Source organism: Rutilus rutilus, assembly GCF_951802725.1.
Source record: "Rutilus rutilus genome assembly, chromosome: 25".
Lineage (NCBI taxonomy): Eukaryota > Metazoa > Chordata > Actinopteri > Cypriniformes > Leuciscidae > Rutilus > Rutilus rutilus.
Window position 1 is genome coordinate 3308507 of NC_140229.1, and position 15294 is coordinate 3323800.

The following is a 15294-nucleotide window of genomic DNA, read 5'->3' on the forward strand; positions in this document are numbered from 1 at the left end:
GTGCTTGAAAGAAACATAGTGATACAAATTCTAGGAATATAAATATAAAAATATGAAAAAAAAATATACGGTCACAGTTGGGTTTAGTCAGAATAAACATTTACAGATTATGAACATATTTACAGTATTTTGAATAGTATGAATAAATATAAATATCACCTGAGTTTAGAAGATATTGCACTAAACAATGGGAGTATTCCACTTACAGGCATACGCTTGGGAGCTAGCTAGAGAATAATTAATAAGATAATTAATATAGAGAATAACTTAATTATTATAATAAAATAAAAAAATTCTCTGAGTTGCATTATAGTGATTATTTATAGTCAATATTGTATTAATACAATTATAAAATAATGGGCAAAGCTCCCGTTTCTGTTTCTCTTTTTTCCAAACGCGAATTGCGTCCGGTGTCTGAGCCATTTTGTCCCATCGGGCGGCCCGTCTAAAGCTTGACGTGGCATCATCAGTAGCGCAGCTAGCGCTTGTCAGTCTCCGCCTTTATCGTTCCCGTGCGGCGTAAAGTCTCTTTTATGGGTTTTATCCTCCATTAATACACCGCACCAAACATGTTTACGCTCTCGGAACTTGTCGTGCTCCTCTGCGCGCTTTCTTACACGGCGAGCGGCTATTTTGTGAGCATAGACGCGCACGCGGAGGAGTGTTTCTATGAGCGCGTGAACTCGGGCACGAAGATGGGCCTGATGTTTGAGGTCGCCGAGGGAGGATTTCTGGACATCGACGTGGAGGTGGGCATTAAAATACACTTATAATGTCATTAAATGTCAGATATGTTCGACCATAAACAGCCTCTATAGGATGTTTGCAGGTGTCAGTGTCGGCTCACACCAGATGGTGGATGAAGCCGGAAGTTAATTGCTGGTTGAGAGTGATTATTAGTGCTTAGATACTGGATAATGTATTATTTTCTAGACAAAATTTAGACGAGTCAAAGTGAAAGTAACCTGGTTTTGTTTTTAGTAAAAGATATATTTAGGTGTTACCGTAGTGTTTTGGTTCTGGTATCATGGTTGGTATTCTCTGAGTACTATATAAATACCATAGCACTGTAATTTCTTTATAGTGATGCACTATATATATCGGTCACCATATCGATATCGGCCGATTATATGTTCATTTTTAATGTTATCAGTCCAATAAGAAAATTTGGTAGACATATCAAAGCCATATTGTATTATTACCTTCAGCTGAGACACTTCAGGTACAACATGATGGTTTTGAATTGCTTGAAATATGATTGGATAATATATCAGTTATCGGCTTTCAAACGTAAAGAATTATCGGTGTCGTCCATAATCTTCACGTCGGTAACTTGCATCCCTAATTTCTTTGTAGGCAGAAGCTGATGTAATGACAGTGACTGTGCTTCTTGAATGCTCAACACAGCTCTGATGTTTAACAGATAACCGGTCCGGACGGGAAGCAGATCTATAAAGGAGACCGCGAGTCCAGTGGGAAGTATTCTGTAGCCGCCCATATGGACGGCACCTACAAGTTCTGCTTCAGCAACAAGATGTCCACCATGACCCCTAAGATTGTGATGTTCACCATCGACATCGGCGAGGCGCCCAAGGGACAGGACATGGAGACAGAGGGTGAGCGGAGAAACTGACACGGGCTGTTCTGGGAAGTTTGTCTTTTGCAACATATGGCGGGGTTTCCACGGTCACGGAAAACCTGGGAATATCGGGGGAGCTTTCAGGGAACTGGGAAAAGTCGTGGAAATTATCATTTCTGTATATAACATTTTCTGTGTAGTTCTGAAATATTGAATTGGCTAAATTTTTTTTTAATTTCATTACATTAGTGGCCAAAAGTGATCGGAAAATGAACATTTTCTCCTTTTACTCTGATATTATTTAAAAAATCTTGATTTTTAAAGTCTAAAGTCGATAGTTTTATTTATGATAACGCAATGAAACATGACAAATTGTGCCGACTTAATTTTTGGCCAGGCTGTCATACAGAGAATTATGAACCAACAAAATATTAATAACTGATTATGTTCTAGTCACTGTATGCAATGTATGTTTTTCTATGCTCCACAGTAAATAAAACCTACTTTGCCTCTTTTGCCAAATAATTTTGTCAGATAAATACCTTCAGCAGGATTAGTGTTTCGTTCTTCTCTCATATTTAAAATATATTTAAAAAATATATATATATTATGGATTGTTTATTATACTTGGATAGCGTAATTAAAAACAACTCCTCTTCACGTCACTCTTGGCCACTATTGCATGTTAGAAAAATATTTAATTGTAATTGTTTGAAATAGAAAATAATGCTAACACTTTACAATGAGGTCCCATTAATGTTTAGTTAATGCATTCGCTAAAAATGAGCAAAACATTTGTTCCAGTGTTTATTAATCTTTGTTAGTTAATACAATTATAGGGGGAGATCATAGGAAATATGTTTGTTTCATTCAACTTTCATGCTTTTCTGTTGTTCAATAAAAGAAACCATTAAAGTTCTATTCACAAATAAATCAAATCTGCTTAACACCAAACAAAATGTTGATATTTATGTTTGTATATGTGATATAGTTTGTATACGTCACCTAAAATTTCCAAAATATCTCCCGGTAAGTTTCCAATTAATATTATTTCCAAAATTCTCCAGCTTAACATCCCATGGAAAGTTTCCGGAAATGTTCCGCCCCTTTGCGACCCTAGCAACAGATACAGCTTTTGATTTTAGTAATGTATTAGAAAATGTCTTCAAATTTACTAATATAATAAATGTTTTAAACTAGTTTTCATTGTTATTCATACTAACTAATGTATTTATTTAAAGTGTTGACAAAAATATTTTAAAACAACAATTGTTTAATAATAAAGAAGTAAATCAGCAATGTTATAAAAAAAAAATATATATATATATATATATATAATATTATTCTTTTTATTTTACTTTTTTTTTACCTCTAACGTGACTTTGTTCCCTCTCCAGGAGGTGGTGACAGCTGGGATGGTAGGAATAGACTGTATAATAGATTGTTTTAACATCGGTTGAGCTTTAAACTTCTGTCTAACACTTGCACCTGTGACTATAAAGACAGTGTGAGCAATGATCTGAACATTTACTGACTTAAAGATGCTGTATAACAGCGAAGAGTGAGCTGTGGCTTTTGTGTTGAAGACATAACATGAGTGTTTTATCAAAGAAGAGGTTGAAGTTCCCATTGCCTGATTTGAATTATTAATTGTAGGCCGTTCTGGTTTAATGCTGTATATATGAGGAGTGTTTTTTTTATTAATGCACCAAAAACTAAAGCTGTTTATGACCTTGTCGACTCTTGCATGTGTAATATGAGGTTATGTGATTACAAACTTGGATATTGCTGTTTGTATAAATTGGGTGTGCTGTATTGTTGCACGCTGCATACGCCGCGATTTGTTTGTGTTGATACAATCACCGTGAGTAAATTCCTGTTCATTTATTTCCAGCTCATCAGAATAAGCTGGAGGAGATGATCAACGAGCTGGCGGTTGCCATGACAGCGGTCAAACACGAGCAGGAATACATGGAGGTCCGAGAGAGAATACACCGTGCAAGTAAGACATCCTCACTGATCGTGTGTGTGTGTGTTACATGATATTAGCATAATTTCATCTGTTTTAAACGATGGAATGGAGTGTTTTTTGAAAGTCATGTCAAAAGATCATTCTCATATCATCCCGGGAAAAATTTGCATGTTTAAATGGCTGTTTTATTATTATTATTATTATTATTATTATTAACTTTTGAAATATGCATGTTTAAATGGCCTTTCAATTATTATTATTATTATTATTACATTTTGAAATATGAAAACAGCAGAAATATGCATGTTTAAATGGCCTTTAAATTATTATTTACATTTTGAAATATGAAAACAGCAGAAATATGCATGTTTAAATGGCCTTTGAATTATTATTATTTACATTTTGAAATATGAAAACAGCAGAAATATGCATGTTTAAATGGCCTTTGAATTTTTTGTGACCCCAAAAAATATGCATGTTTAAATTGCCTTTAAAGTATTATTATTTATATTTTGAAATATGAAATCAGAAGAAATATGCATGTTTATATGGCATTTAAATTATTATTATTATTATTATTATTATTATTACATTTTGCAAATATGAAAACAGCAGAAATATGCATGTTAAAACAGGCTTTGAATTATTATTTTTTTTACATTGCCCTGACATAAACCCAGCCAAATTAAGCATCTTTAATTGGCCTTTGAATAATGATTTAATTTGACTTTTTCACCTTGAAACGTTAAGCTTGCCTCTGACTGTGTATTTTTGTCTGTGTCCTCCAGTCAATGACAACACGAACAGCCGGGTGGTGCTCTGGTCCTTCTTCGAGGCCCTGGTGCTGGTGGCCATGACCCTCGGACAGATTTACTACCTGAAGAGATTCTTTGAAGTGCGGAGAGTCGTATAAAAACCCTCGACATAAACACACTGAGTCCGTGATTTACCAGTTTCTCGAATTGGACGTCCGGTTCAACAGAGATCAGAAGAACTTGGTTGTTCGCTAGTCCACCAGTCATTTTGTTTTTATTTGCCCCAGTTGTAGATCTCTTCATTGTTTGTTTTGGTAAAGGGTGCAAGTTCGGTTGAGAATCGTTAATTCGTTGATTTTGTTTTAGCCCAACTTGTGTAATTTTATTTGGAACAGGCATCTTTTTATTTTATTTTGCTTGGTGTTTTTTCTCCAGTACTGTTACAACTGCACATTACTACAAGAATGAAGTAAAGGTGATGTTATGGTGTTGCCCCAATGAAAGAACATGCTTTAGGATTGTGTGAAATAGCACAATGTAATTACGCTATAACAAAGCCATTGTTGTGAAATGGGAAGTCAGTAGTCACTGACGTAAATCAAGACAAATGTCAGGAACTGTCCCGGCAAACACATTTCATGCCATACTCACTTGCTCATTATCATATTTAGTTATGCCAACAACCTCCATGGCACATATTTAAACCTGATGCTGGTAAAGTGGTAAAAATGACTTTCTGGTGTGTTTTTAAATGTTTAGGCAGGGTAGGCCCAGTTTCTTTTTCTGCTCTCTCTCTATCTTCAGTTTCTTCATATGGGGAGTACTTTATGTAGTTTTGTACCGTTTTTGTTGTCTAAACCAACTCTTATAAATAAAATGCAAGATTATTTGGCTAAGACTACTGGGAAACTGATGATAAAACTGTAAACTTCTGAAGTTCAATGAATATGTATGTCAAATATGAATTTGATTTAATAAACCTGAAACGTTCTTAAAATGTCTCCTTTTTTTTAATCATTGCATATGTAATGTTTTTGTTCCACGTGACCCATGCCTCAGACTGTAATCTGTCCATTTACCGTTTCACGCGTTATTTTTATTTATATGTTGTAACATTAAATGCTGCTCTTCCAAAAATGTCGAATGTTTTCCTTTTTGCGGTTAGTGCTATTTATTTATTTAAAGTTATTGTCACAGACCATGGTGTTGTCACGTGGTACATGTTATCTTTCTAAGCGCTGCTGATGAGTACGGACCAATCGTATATTCAGTGGACCCCCCCAAAAAATACATTTATTTAAACGATTATGCTTATTATATAAAGGCAAATAAGAGGAACATCATTCCCCGGAGGAAGACTGGTGTCCTACCGAGGCGATGCGGAACGTTTGTAGCAGCCTCATGTTTTCCATACGGAGCATATTGCGTGTAGCACACATCGTCTCCTCATGTGTTTACTTTCATGGACCAGACTCATCTAAATCTTAAAATATGGAGAACATTAACGACGGAAAATGGGAGTGTTTACCGGTGAAATTACATGAAAGCATATTACAGACTCTTACAGAGCTGAAATTTACACATATGACTCCTGTTCAGGTAACAACGTTATTCATTTGATGTATTCAGTCTCTCTGTACTCGCATGTTTCTTTACTTATTAGATTATTTACAGTTCAGTTTTTCTCAATTTCAGGCTGCCTGCATCCCTCTTTTTATGAGTAATAAAGATGTTGCTGCTGAAGCGGTGAGTATTTGAATATGTCTTTTTTTTTATCATAATGTGACATCTGTCTGAGAATATGTCACAGATGTGTTTCATAATCAATGTCATTTCAGGTGACTGGCAGTGGGAAGACTCTGGCATTTGTGATTCCTGCATTAGAAATTCTCCTAAAGCGAGAAGAGAAGTTAAAAAAGATGCAGGTGTGCATTAAAATTTTACATATAGTTTATGCTTTCTCCTTGTTCTTTACATGTTTGCTGAAAGAAGTCGGTGTAGTTCATGTTCATTCCTATTGTAATTGTGTGTTCAGGTTGGTGCGTTGATCGTAACTCCCACCCGTGAGCTGGCACTACAGATCAGTGAGGTGATGGGCCGCTTTCTGCAGGGATTTCCTCAGTTTAGGTGAGTTTAAAGCATCTACGGTATCTAACTGTACTGTCCTAAATCTTACAACATGTGTGTCTGGTTTTAGCCAGATCCTCTTGATTGGTGGAAGCAACCCTATCGAGGATGTAGAGAAGTTAAAGACTGAGGGGTGAGTATTTTAGACTGCTATTTTCTACCATCTAAAACTAAAATCCGGAATAATATAAGCAAATGCAATGTCCTGTGCACTTCGTAGAGCCAATATCTTAATTGCGACCCCTGGCCGATTAGAGGACATGTTTAGGAGGAAGGCAGATGGACTGGATTTGGCCACCGCTGTGAAGTCTCTGGATGTTCTAGTCCTGGATGAGGCTGACAGATTGCTGGACATGGGTTTTGAAGCCAGGTAATGTTCTTCTATCATCAGTCAGAAAAAAAACAAATCCAAAATAATAGGCAATACAATTCATACGCATTTCATTTTACGTTGCTTGGCAGCTTAACTGCACTGCATCACTTTTGTTGTAATATGCATTGGGTGTATTTAAAGGAATAATTCACTTAAAATGAAAATTCTGTCATCGTTTACTCACCCTCATGTCATTCCAAACTTCTATGACTTTTTTTTTCTTCTGTGGACAATGGAAGTCAATGGGAACCAAAACTGTTTGATTACCAACATTCTTCAAAATATCTTCCTTTGTGTTCATGAGGTTTTGAACGACATGAGGGAGTGTAAGTGATGACATAAATTACATTTTTGGGTGGACTGTCCCTTTAAAAAGATGATGCCTAATTTGCATATTCTGATGTTATTTAAAGGGGTGGTATAATGCCCTTTTCACAAGATGTAAAATAGGTCTCTGATGTCCCCAGAGTGTGTATGTGAAGTTTTAGCTCAAAATACCCCACAGATATTTTTATATAGCATGTTAAAATGTGTCACTTTTTGAGGGTGAGTAAAAACGCACCGTTTTGTGTCTGTCCCTTTAAATGCAAATGAGCTGCTGCTCCCGGCACAGGGGGCGGAGCTTCAACAGCTTGCACTCACGCACACATGCTCTGAAAATTTCAAAAACTTTTAGCCTTTTATGTTCAAACCGGAGTCAGACAATGATGGAGAGACTCAAGAAGAAGTGACAACATGTAGAAGCAACAGGACATTTCTGAATGGTTAATTGATGAATTTATGCAGCTTATGTGTAGTTATCTTCTAGTCATTTATTAGCATATTCTGTCTTGATAATCTATAAATCGTGTTCAGGGGGCGGGGTTTATGTAAATTGTAGGGTTGGTGATGTCACTAACCCGGGAGGAATGTGGTGTAGTCTCTACCAGCCGTTTGTTGTAGTCCTTAAAAAGTGATTTCTTTAAAAGCAAATATCTCCCTTTGCTCTGAACTTTGAGCGTTGTAACTTTGCAGATGTTGTTTATGCTCAAACAGCAACATTACACACTAACTGAAGTTAGAAAAGTGAAATCATAATCAACCACCCCTTTAAGGAACAATGAAAGTCTATTAACTAATGCAGTTTTTTCTTTGCCTCTGCAGTTTAAACACTATTCTGGGGTATTTACCCAAGCAGCGGCGCACAGGTCTGTTCTCCGCCACGCAGACGCAGGAGCTGGAGAAGTTGGTGAGGGCAGGTCTGCGTAACCCTGTGCGGATCACAGTCAAGGAGAAAGGAGTGGCGGCTTCCAGCGTTCAGAAAACACCATCCAGACTCAGCAATTATTACACAGTGAGTCATCTGGAGCCTTCTGTAACAAGCAGGGACTGGTTCACACATTCATGCCTGTTCATGGGGCGTTTCAGATAATTATGACTCAGTATTGATTGACTTAAAGGGATATTTCACCGCTGGAAAGATGAATGTGTATTTAAATCGGGTCATTTATGTAGTAGAAATGTGATATTATTTTAGAAGTTGGTGCCTTCTAGACTGAGAAAAGCCAGAAAATTTATTTTTGGCTCATGTGGATGAAAGACAACAACTCCCAGAATGCACTTGCTTCGCTGCCCTACGAGGCCACGCCCAAGCCACGCCTACCGGTTACAGAGGGCAGTATCGGGAGAAATGATACAGCTAGGCTACTAGTCGACTCGAAACTGAAAAGACGGCGTTTTATCGTGAGATCCCCCTATGGGCGGGTTGAAGACATGCGGGATGAGCTCCTCCTACTGGCTGGAGTCTCTCGCCTCTGGACAAAAAAGCCTCTGATGACGATAAATGACGATTTTTGTGTCATCTGAGGTTTTTTTACAGACATACAATACAGAAATCTCTCGTCTCAGGGGGACATGAGGGAGGGAAGCACGGCCATTCAAGAATACTACTGGGTTTCTACTGATACAAAGCTTAATGCTAATCGTTGAAGTATCCCTTTAATAATACATGTTCCTTGTCTCATTATGAACTATTTGACTTGGGTATATAAGCTAGTTTGCACTAATTCTCAATGTTTCTGTTGTTTATCTGAACATGTAGATGTGTCGAGCAGAGGAGAAGTTCAACACTCTGGTGGCGTTTCTCAGGCAGCACAAACACGAGAAGCAGCTTGTGTTCTTCAGGTTTGTTTGACTGATTTTGCCACATATATTACTGATCAAAATTTCTTTTCATGGTTTTGTCTCTTCTGCTCACCAAGGTTTTAAAATAGAAGGTTAGAAACTGATTTTTTTTGATGAATAGAAAGTTTAAAAGGACAGCATTGATTTGAAATGGAAATCTTTTGTAACAAAATCTTTTGTATAAATGTCTTTACTGTTACTTTTGATTGATTTTAATGTGTTCTTGCTGGAAAAAAAAAAAATCACTTTTTAACTTGAAATTCTGATTTCCATCACAGGAATAAATTACGTTTTAAAATAATAGAGTAATAAAATGTACTGTATTTTTACTGATCAAACAATACATTCAGCATCGGTGAGCAGAGGAGACTTCTTAAAAAAAAAATCTTAATTATTCCAAACTTTTGCCGGTAGAGTAAATCTGAATAATATTGTCCAACCATCCTAACGTTATATCCTTCTCCTTTGTACCCACAGCACCTGCGCCTGTGTGGAGTATTTCGGTAAAGCCCTGGAAGTCTTGATCAAGAACGTCACCATCCACTGCATCCACGGGAAGATGAAACACAAACGAAACAAGATCTTTGCAGATTTCCGCGCGCTGAAGAGGTAATGGACTGCATCATGCCTTTCTAGATATTCACCGAGAGGACGTTTTAGATGAAGAATAAATGAATTATGCTTGTGTGCAGTGGGATTCTCGTGTGCACAGACGTCATGGCGAGAGGCATCGACATACCAGAAATGAACTGGGTGATTCAGTATGATCCACCAAGCAGTGCGAGGTAACCAGGACATGCATGAACATACTTGAGCTCAAAAGTGTGTACTTGGAATCGTTTATTACATCATTTATTTCGTGCTCATAAAGTCAGCTGACGTGAGGTTAGTGGCGTTATAGCACCTAAGGCACTGTTTACACCTGGTATTAAAGGGGTGGTATAATGCCCTTTTCACAAGATGTTAAATAAATCTCTGATGTCCCCAGAGTGTGTATGTGAAGTTTTAGCTCAAAATACCCCACAGATATTTTTATATAGCATGTTAAAATCGTCACTTTTTGAGGGTGAGCAAAAACGCACCGTTTTGTGTCTGTCCCTTTGAATGCAAATGAGCTGCTGCTCCCGGCACAGGGGGGCGGAGCTACAACAGCTTGCACTCACACAGACATTCACTGAAAATTTCAAAAACTTTTAGCCTTTTATGTTCAAACCGGAGTCAGACAATGATGGAGAGACTCTAGAAGAAGAGACAACATGTAGAAGCAACAGGACATTTCTGAATGGTTAGTTGATGAATTTATGTAGCTTATGTGTAGTTATCTTCTAGTCATTTATTAGCATATTCTGTCATGATAATCTATAAATCGTGTTCAGGGGGCGGGGTTTATGTAAATTGTAGGGTTGGTGATGTCACTAACCTGGGAGGAATGTGGTGTAGTCTCTACCAGCCGTTTGTTGTAGTCCTTAAAAAGCGAATTCTTTAAAAGCAAATATCTCCCTTTGCTTTGAACTTTGAGCGTTGTAACTTTGCAGATGTTGTTTATGCTCAAACAGCAACATTACACACTAACTAAAGTTAGAAAAGTGAAATCATGATCAACCACCCCTTTAAGATATGTTTTGGTAGTGGACGACACTAAAGTAAATACAGGTGTAAACGGCGTCTAAAACATTTTGAGCCTGTCCACTTTCCACCACTTGCAGAGGCAGATGAAAACACATTAGACCGGATTGCTTTCGTGGTGTAAACGCTCATGTGATCGAATGTGTTCAAACAGCCACTAAAGACCGCCTACTCTCCGTCTACTGACCTCATGAGTGAACATTATGGGATGAGCCCATACATTTACCCGCCCATAGACCCTTCCCTTGAAGAAATCAGGACAGAAGTGGCTGAAAGCGGATAAAAAGTGGACAGTATAAATATTACTTTTGAGTTCTTTGCGAGCGAACGCAAAGTTTTGAACTATAATTTACCGCGTCCCTGTAGGGGTTCTGTATTAAACAAAATGAGGGATTTTTAAAATACAATTAAAAGGAAAACTGAAAATAAAAGTTAATTCAAAATATGAATTAATAGTATTTATAAAATGATACTGTTTTAAATGTGACCACTGTATGAATGTTTTGTGCATGCATTGGTAATTTTTGTTATCATATTTCCATTAGTTCCTTTGTGCATCGGTGTGGAAGAACTGCACGTATCGGAAACCAGGGCAGCGCTCTCGTCTTTCTTCTGCCGATGGAAGAGTCGTATGTACATTTCTTGTCCATTAATCAAAAGGTAAGTCAGAGAGAAACTTCATCTCATATACAAACTATCAGTGAGCATCACGATGGCACATAGAAAAAGGGCAAAAAATAAGATTTTAAACACTGAAAATTGCTTTTGGCTGATGCTTTTATCTAGAGCAGGGGTGTCCAAACTCAGTCCTGGAGGGCCACTGTCCTGCAGAGTTTAGCTCCAACCCCAATTAAACACACCTGAACCAGATAAACAAGGTCTGATTATCTGGTTCAGGTGTGTTTAATTGGGGTTGGAGCTAAACTCTGCAGGACAGTGGCCCTCCAGGACTGAGTTTGGACACCTCTGATCTAGAGCAACTTGCATTGATATGCATCTTCTCAGCTCATGCATTCCCTGGGAATTGAACCCATAACCTTGGTGTTCAGATATTAGTGCACATTCTGTTATTGTTATTCTATATTATGGAGTTTAAGTTTATAAAATAGTGTTTGTACGTTATAATCCTGTGTTTTTTCCCCCACAGTGTCCCCTTCAGTTGTTTCCTCCAGTGAAAGACGTGGTTGATGTTCTGCCTAAAGTGAAGCTGTTGGCTTTACGTGACAGAGCGATGTTTGAGAAGGGCATGAAAGCCTTTGTGTCGTGTGTGCAGGCGTACGCCAAACATGAGTGTAGTTTGATATTTCGCCTTAAAGGTGAGTGACTTTGTGTCACACATTTCATAAGAGGCATAATCAAGATAATTCACCTGATTTAAAATGATGTTTATCTCGTACAGATCTGGATTTTGCTGCTCTGGCCCAAGGCTTTGCTCTCCTCCGTTTGCCCAAAATGCCTGAACTGAAAGGAAAGACCTTCCCCAACTTCAAACCGGTGACCATCGACACCGACGCCATCCGGTTCAAAGATAAAAACAGGGAGAAACTGAGACAGAAAAGACTGGCGGAGCAGAAGGAGAAAGAGAAAGAGAAGCCATTGAGGAAGAACTTCATCAAGAACAAATCCTGGTCCAAGCAGAAGATCAAGAAGGATAGAAAGAAAAAGAAGACGGCCAAAAGAAAACTGGATGAGGTATGTTATTCGTATTTTTCTGAATCCACATTTGACGAGTAAGTACATAAAAATAGAAATCTGGTTAAACTGCTCTTAAAGGGTTAGTCCACCCAAAAATGAAAATTCTGTCAGTAATTACTCACCCTCATGTTGTTCCAACCCTGTAAGACTTTCGTTCATCTTCAGAACACAAATTAAGATATTTTTGATGAAATCTGAGAGCTGTCTCACTCCTCCATAGGCTTCTAGGTAATCGATATCTGCCGTCCCAGAAAAGTTAGTAAAGACTAGGGCTGTAGTACTCGAGTCCGGTCTTGGACTCGAGTCCGGACTCGAGACCGTTTTTCTATGGTCTCGGACTTGTCTCGGACTCGCTGTAATTCGGACTCGGACTTGTCTCGGTCTCGGCCACTGGTCTTGCCAAATATGGCTTTAGGTCTCGACCGAGTCCAGGTGTCTTTATAATGTTCCCAGTGAGCACACATACGTTGCCGCGATATTAAAACAAAATATTATTGGAGGGAAAGTGAAACACTGGCCAGCGGCCACCTAATAACTAGCGATGGGCATTTCGGCTCTTTTTCGTGAGCCGGCTCGTTTGACTCAGCTCACTGAAAAGAGCCGGCTGTTTTGACTCGCAAACGGCTCTTTAAAAAATAAATGTTTAAATAAACTCGCCTAAAGTCCACCGCTAGTGCAACGTGAATATTCACATTTTTAAGTGTCCATAACAAACCGAAAACTTGCCTGCTTGCCTTGCACATCTAGATGATCTAATTAATGGGCAAAGTTTTCCGACTTTTTTCTTACCTTCTTTTTCTTACCAACCGCCACCCACCCGAATTTAATTAAAATATTATTTTTCGTCTCGTCATTCGTCCGATCCGCGGTTTATCCGCATCTCTAGTGTGTGTGTGTGTGTGTGTGTGTGTGTGTGTGTGTGTGTGTGTTGGCTCGACCCTCCCTCATGCAGTTTAACTGGTTGACATTGCGTGTATTGACAGGCTGATCATACAGTCGAAACGAATGTGTGTGCTCCTTTAGGCTTATAGGCTATAATCTTCTTTTTTTTTTTTTTTTTGTTCTTTGAATTAGTCAATTATTTTAAATACAATTAAAATCATTCATTTTTTAATTATTACATAATGATTTAATTTCTATAGGCTTTAATTTTTAGCAGACTTTTTTTTTCCTGTCCTGGACTCGGTCTTGACTCGGACTCGAACCTTTTTGGACTCGGTCTTGACTCGGACTCGAACCTTTTTGGACTCGGTCTTGACTTGGACTCGACTAGTCCCGGTCTTGGACTTGTCTTGGACTCGACAAAGGTGGTCTTGACTACAGCCCTAGTAAAGACATCGTTAAAATAGTCCAAGTGGCTCAACCTTAAGTTTATCAAGCGATGAAAATACTTTTTGTGCACAAAAAAACAAACAAAAATAATGACTTTATTCAACTCTTCATTTTCTTCTGTGTTTCTCTGAGTGAGTTCACAGAGTGTAACGTTCTGGGTTGTATGTCTCAGAATGTAGGCTCACTATTGGCTAGCATCACACACATGACCAGCGTCGGCCAATAGTGAGCCTCCGTTCTGACGTACAACACTGTCAACAGCTTAGGAGAATGACATGGAAGAGAAAAGATGGTTGAATAAAGTAGTTATTTTTGTTTGTTCTCGTCGCTTGATAAACTTAAGGTTGAGCCGCTGCAGTCACTTGGACTATTTTAACGATGTCTTTACTAACTTTTCTGGGCCGACAAGTTTCAATAACATAGAAGCCTATGGAGGAGTGAGACAGCTCTCAGATTTCATCAAAAATATCTTAATTTGTGTTCTGAAGATGAACGAAAGTCTTACGGGGTTGGAACAACATGAGGGCGAGTAATTACTGACAGAGTTTTCATTTTTGAGTGAACTAACCCTTTAATGGAGTCAATGGGATAGTCTCTAAAGTCTCACTGCTAAACTTGTGTGGTCACAGGAATCAGATGCTGAGGACGAAGACTTGAACGAGCTCTTAAGTGACACGCGTCTGCTGAAGAAACTCAAGAAAGGAAAGATCAGTGAAGAGGACTTTGACAAGCACATTTGTTCACATCCCAAACAAGCAGAAACACACAGTCCTGATGGAGAATGATGTCGTTTGACTTCAATATGTACATATGCTGTATCGTTCTGACTGTCCTGTACAAGCACATGGATGCTTTCATCACAAATGTGCTTTTGTACTATCTTCCATATACTTCAAATAATGAAATAAAGATTTCTATTGGAAATGTAAGAGTGTTTTCAAGCCAAGGGTCTCTTTCGGAAATGATATGATCTATATTTTTCTATTAACAATAATGCCTGTATGTATGAATTACATGGAAAAGAAACCAAATGAAATATGACTGCCATTCCAATTCCTAATTTGGTGATGTTTTAACTGGCGCACATAAAAATAAAACATATATCTGTTATACTTGTGTAATTTAATATATGAAAGTCAAATCCTCAAGTTCACTTTATATGGTATAAAGAGGTTTAAACGAGGGGTTTTCCATCTTTTAGATGTCAGGGACCCCCAAAATATGATCATCCTTGTGCAAAGGACCCCTATCCTAAAACTTACAGAGGCATGTATTTAGGTTCTTCTATAAAGGCCCAATTTATAGTGTGAAAAATATAATATTTCATTTCTATTAAGTTGAGTATTACATTTTATCACTGTACTGTTAGATACGTTACTCTTTTGCTCATTTATTTATAATAAAAACAAATTTTTTAAATGAAACATTTTACTAATATTATTATTTTACATTTTTTACACTGTTTTATCTTAACATTTTCATGAACCCCATCCTAAAATTTCAATTTAAAGATCCAATTTATAACATGAAAAAAATTATATTTTAAATATGTCTAGATATTATTTGGAAAATATTTGGTTTCTATTATTTATTTAAAGAAATTCTACTGTTAGATGCAATATTTATTTGCTCATTCATTTACTTGTTTTCATATTTTATTTATTTTTTTAAT

The 15294-nt window shown here is 37.6% G+C and overlaps 2 protein-coding genes across 2 annotated transcripts; both read left to right on the forward strand.

Moving 5' to 3' along the window:
• The first annotated feature begins 432 nt into the window (after nucleotides 1–432).
• Nucleotides 433–4628, forward strand: tmed2 (transmembrane p24 trafficking protein 2). The gene is made up of 4 exons (XM_084400329.1): nucleotides 433–749; nucleotides 1424–1616; nucleotides 3474–3581; nucleotides 4340–4628. The coding sequence occupies exons 1-4, from the start codon at nucleotides 570–572 to the stop codon at nucleotides 4462–4464; spliced, it is 606 nt and encodes a 201-aa protein (XP_084256455.1). The 5' UTR covers nucleotides 433–569; the 3' UTR covers nucleotides 4465–4628.
• A 1023-nt stretch (nucleotides 4629–5651) lies between these two features.
• On the forward strand, nucleotides 5652–15043 carry ddx55 (DEAD (Asp-Glu-Ala-Asp) box polypeptide 55). The gene is made up of 14 exons (XM_084400439.1): nucleotides 5652–5905; nucleotides 6002–6052; nucleotides 6145–6231; nucleotides 6342–6433; nucleotides 6504–6566; nucleotides 6654–6803; nucleotides 7950–8139; nucleotides 8887–8969; nucleotides 9447–9578; nucleotides 9662–9754; nucleotides 11141–11255; nucleotides 11743–11911; nucleotides 11995–12287; nucleotides 14252–15043. Exons 1-14 carry the CDS (start codon nucleotides 5798–5800, stop codon nucleotides 14405–14407), a joined length of 1782 nt encoding a protein of 593 aa, XP_084256565.1. The 5' UTR covers nucleotides 5652–5797; the 3' UTR covers nucleotides 14408–15043.
• The last annotated feature ends 251 nt before the right edge of the window (nucleotides 15044–15294 follow it).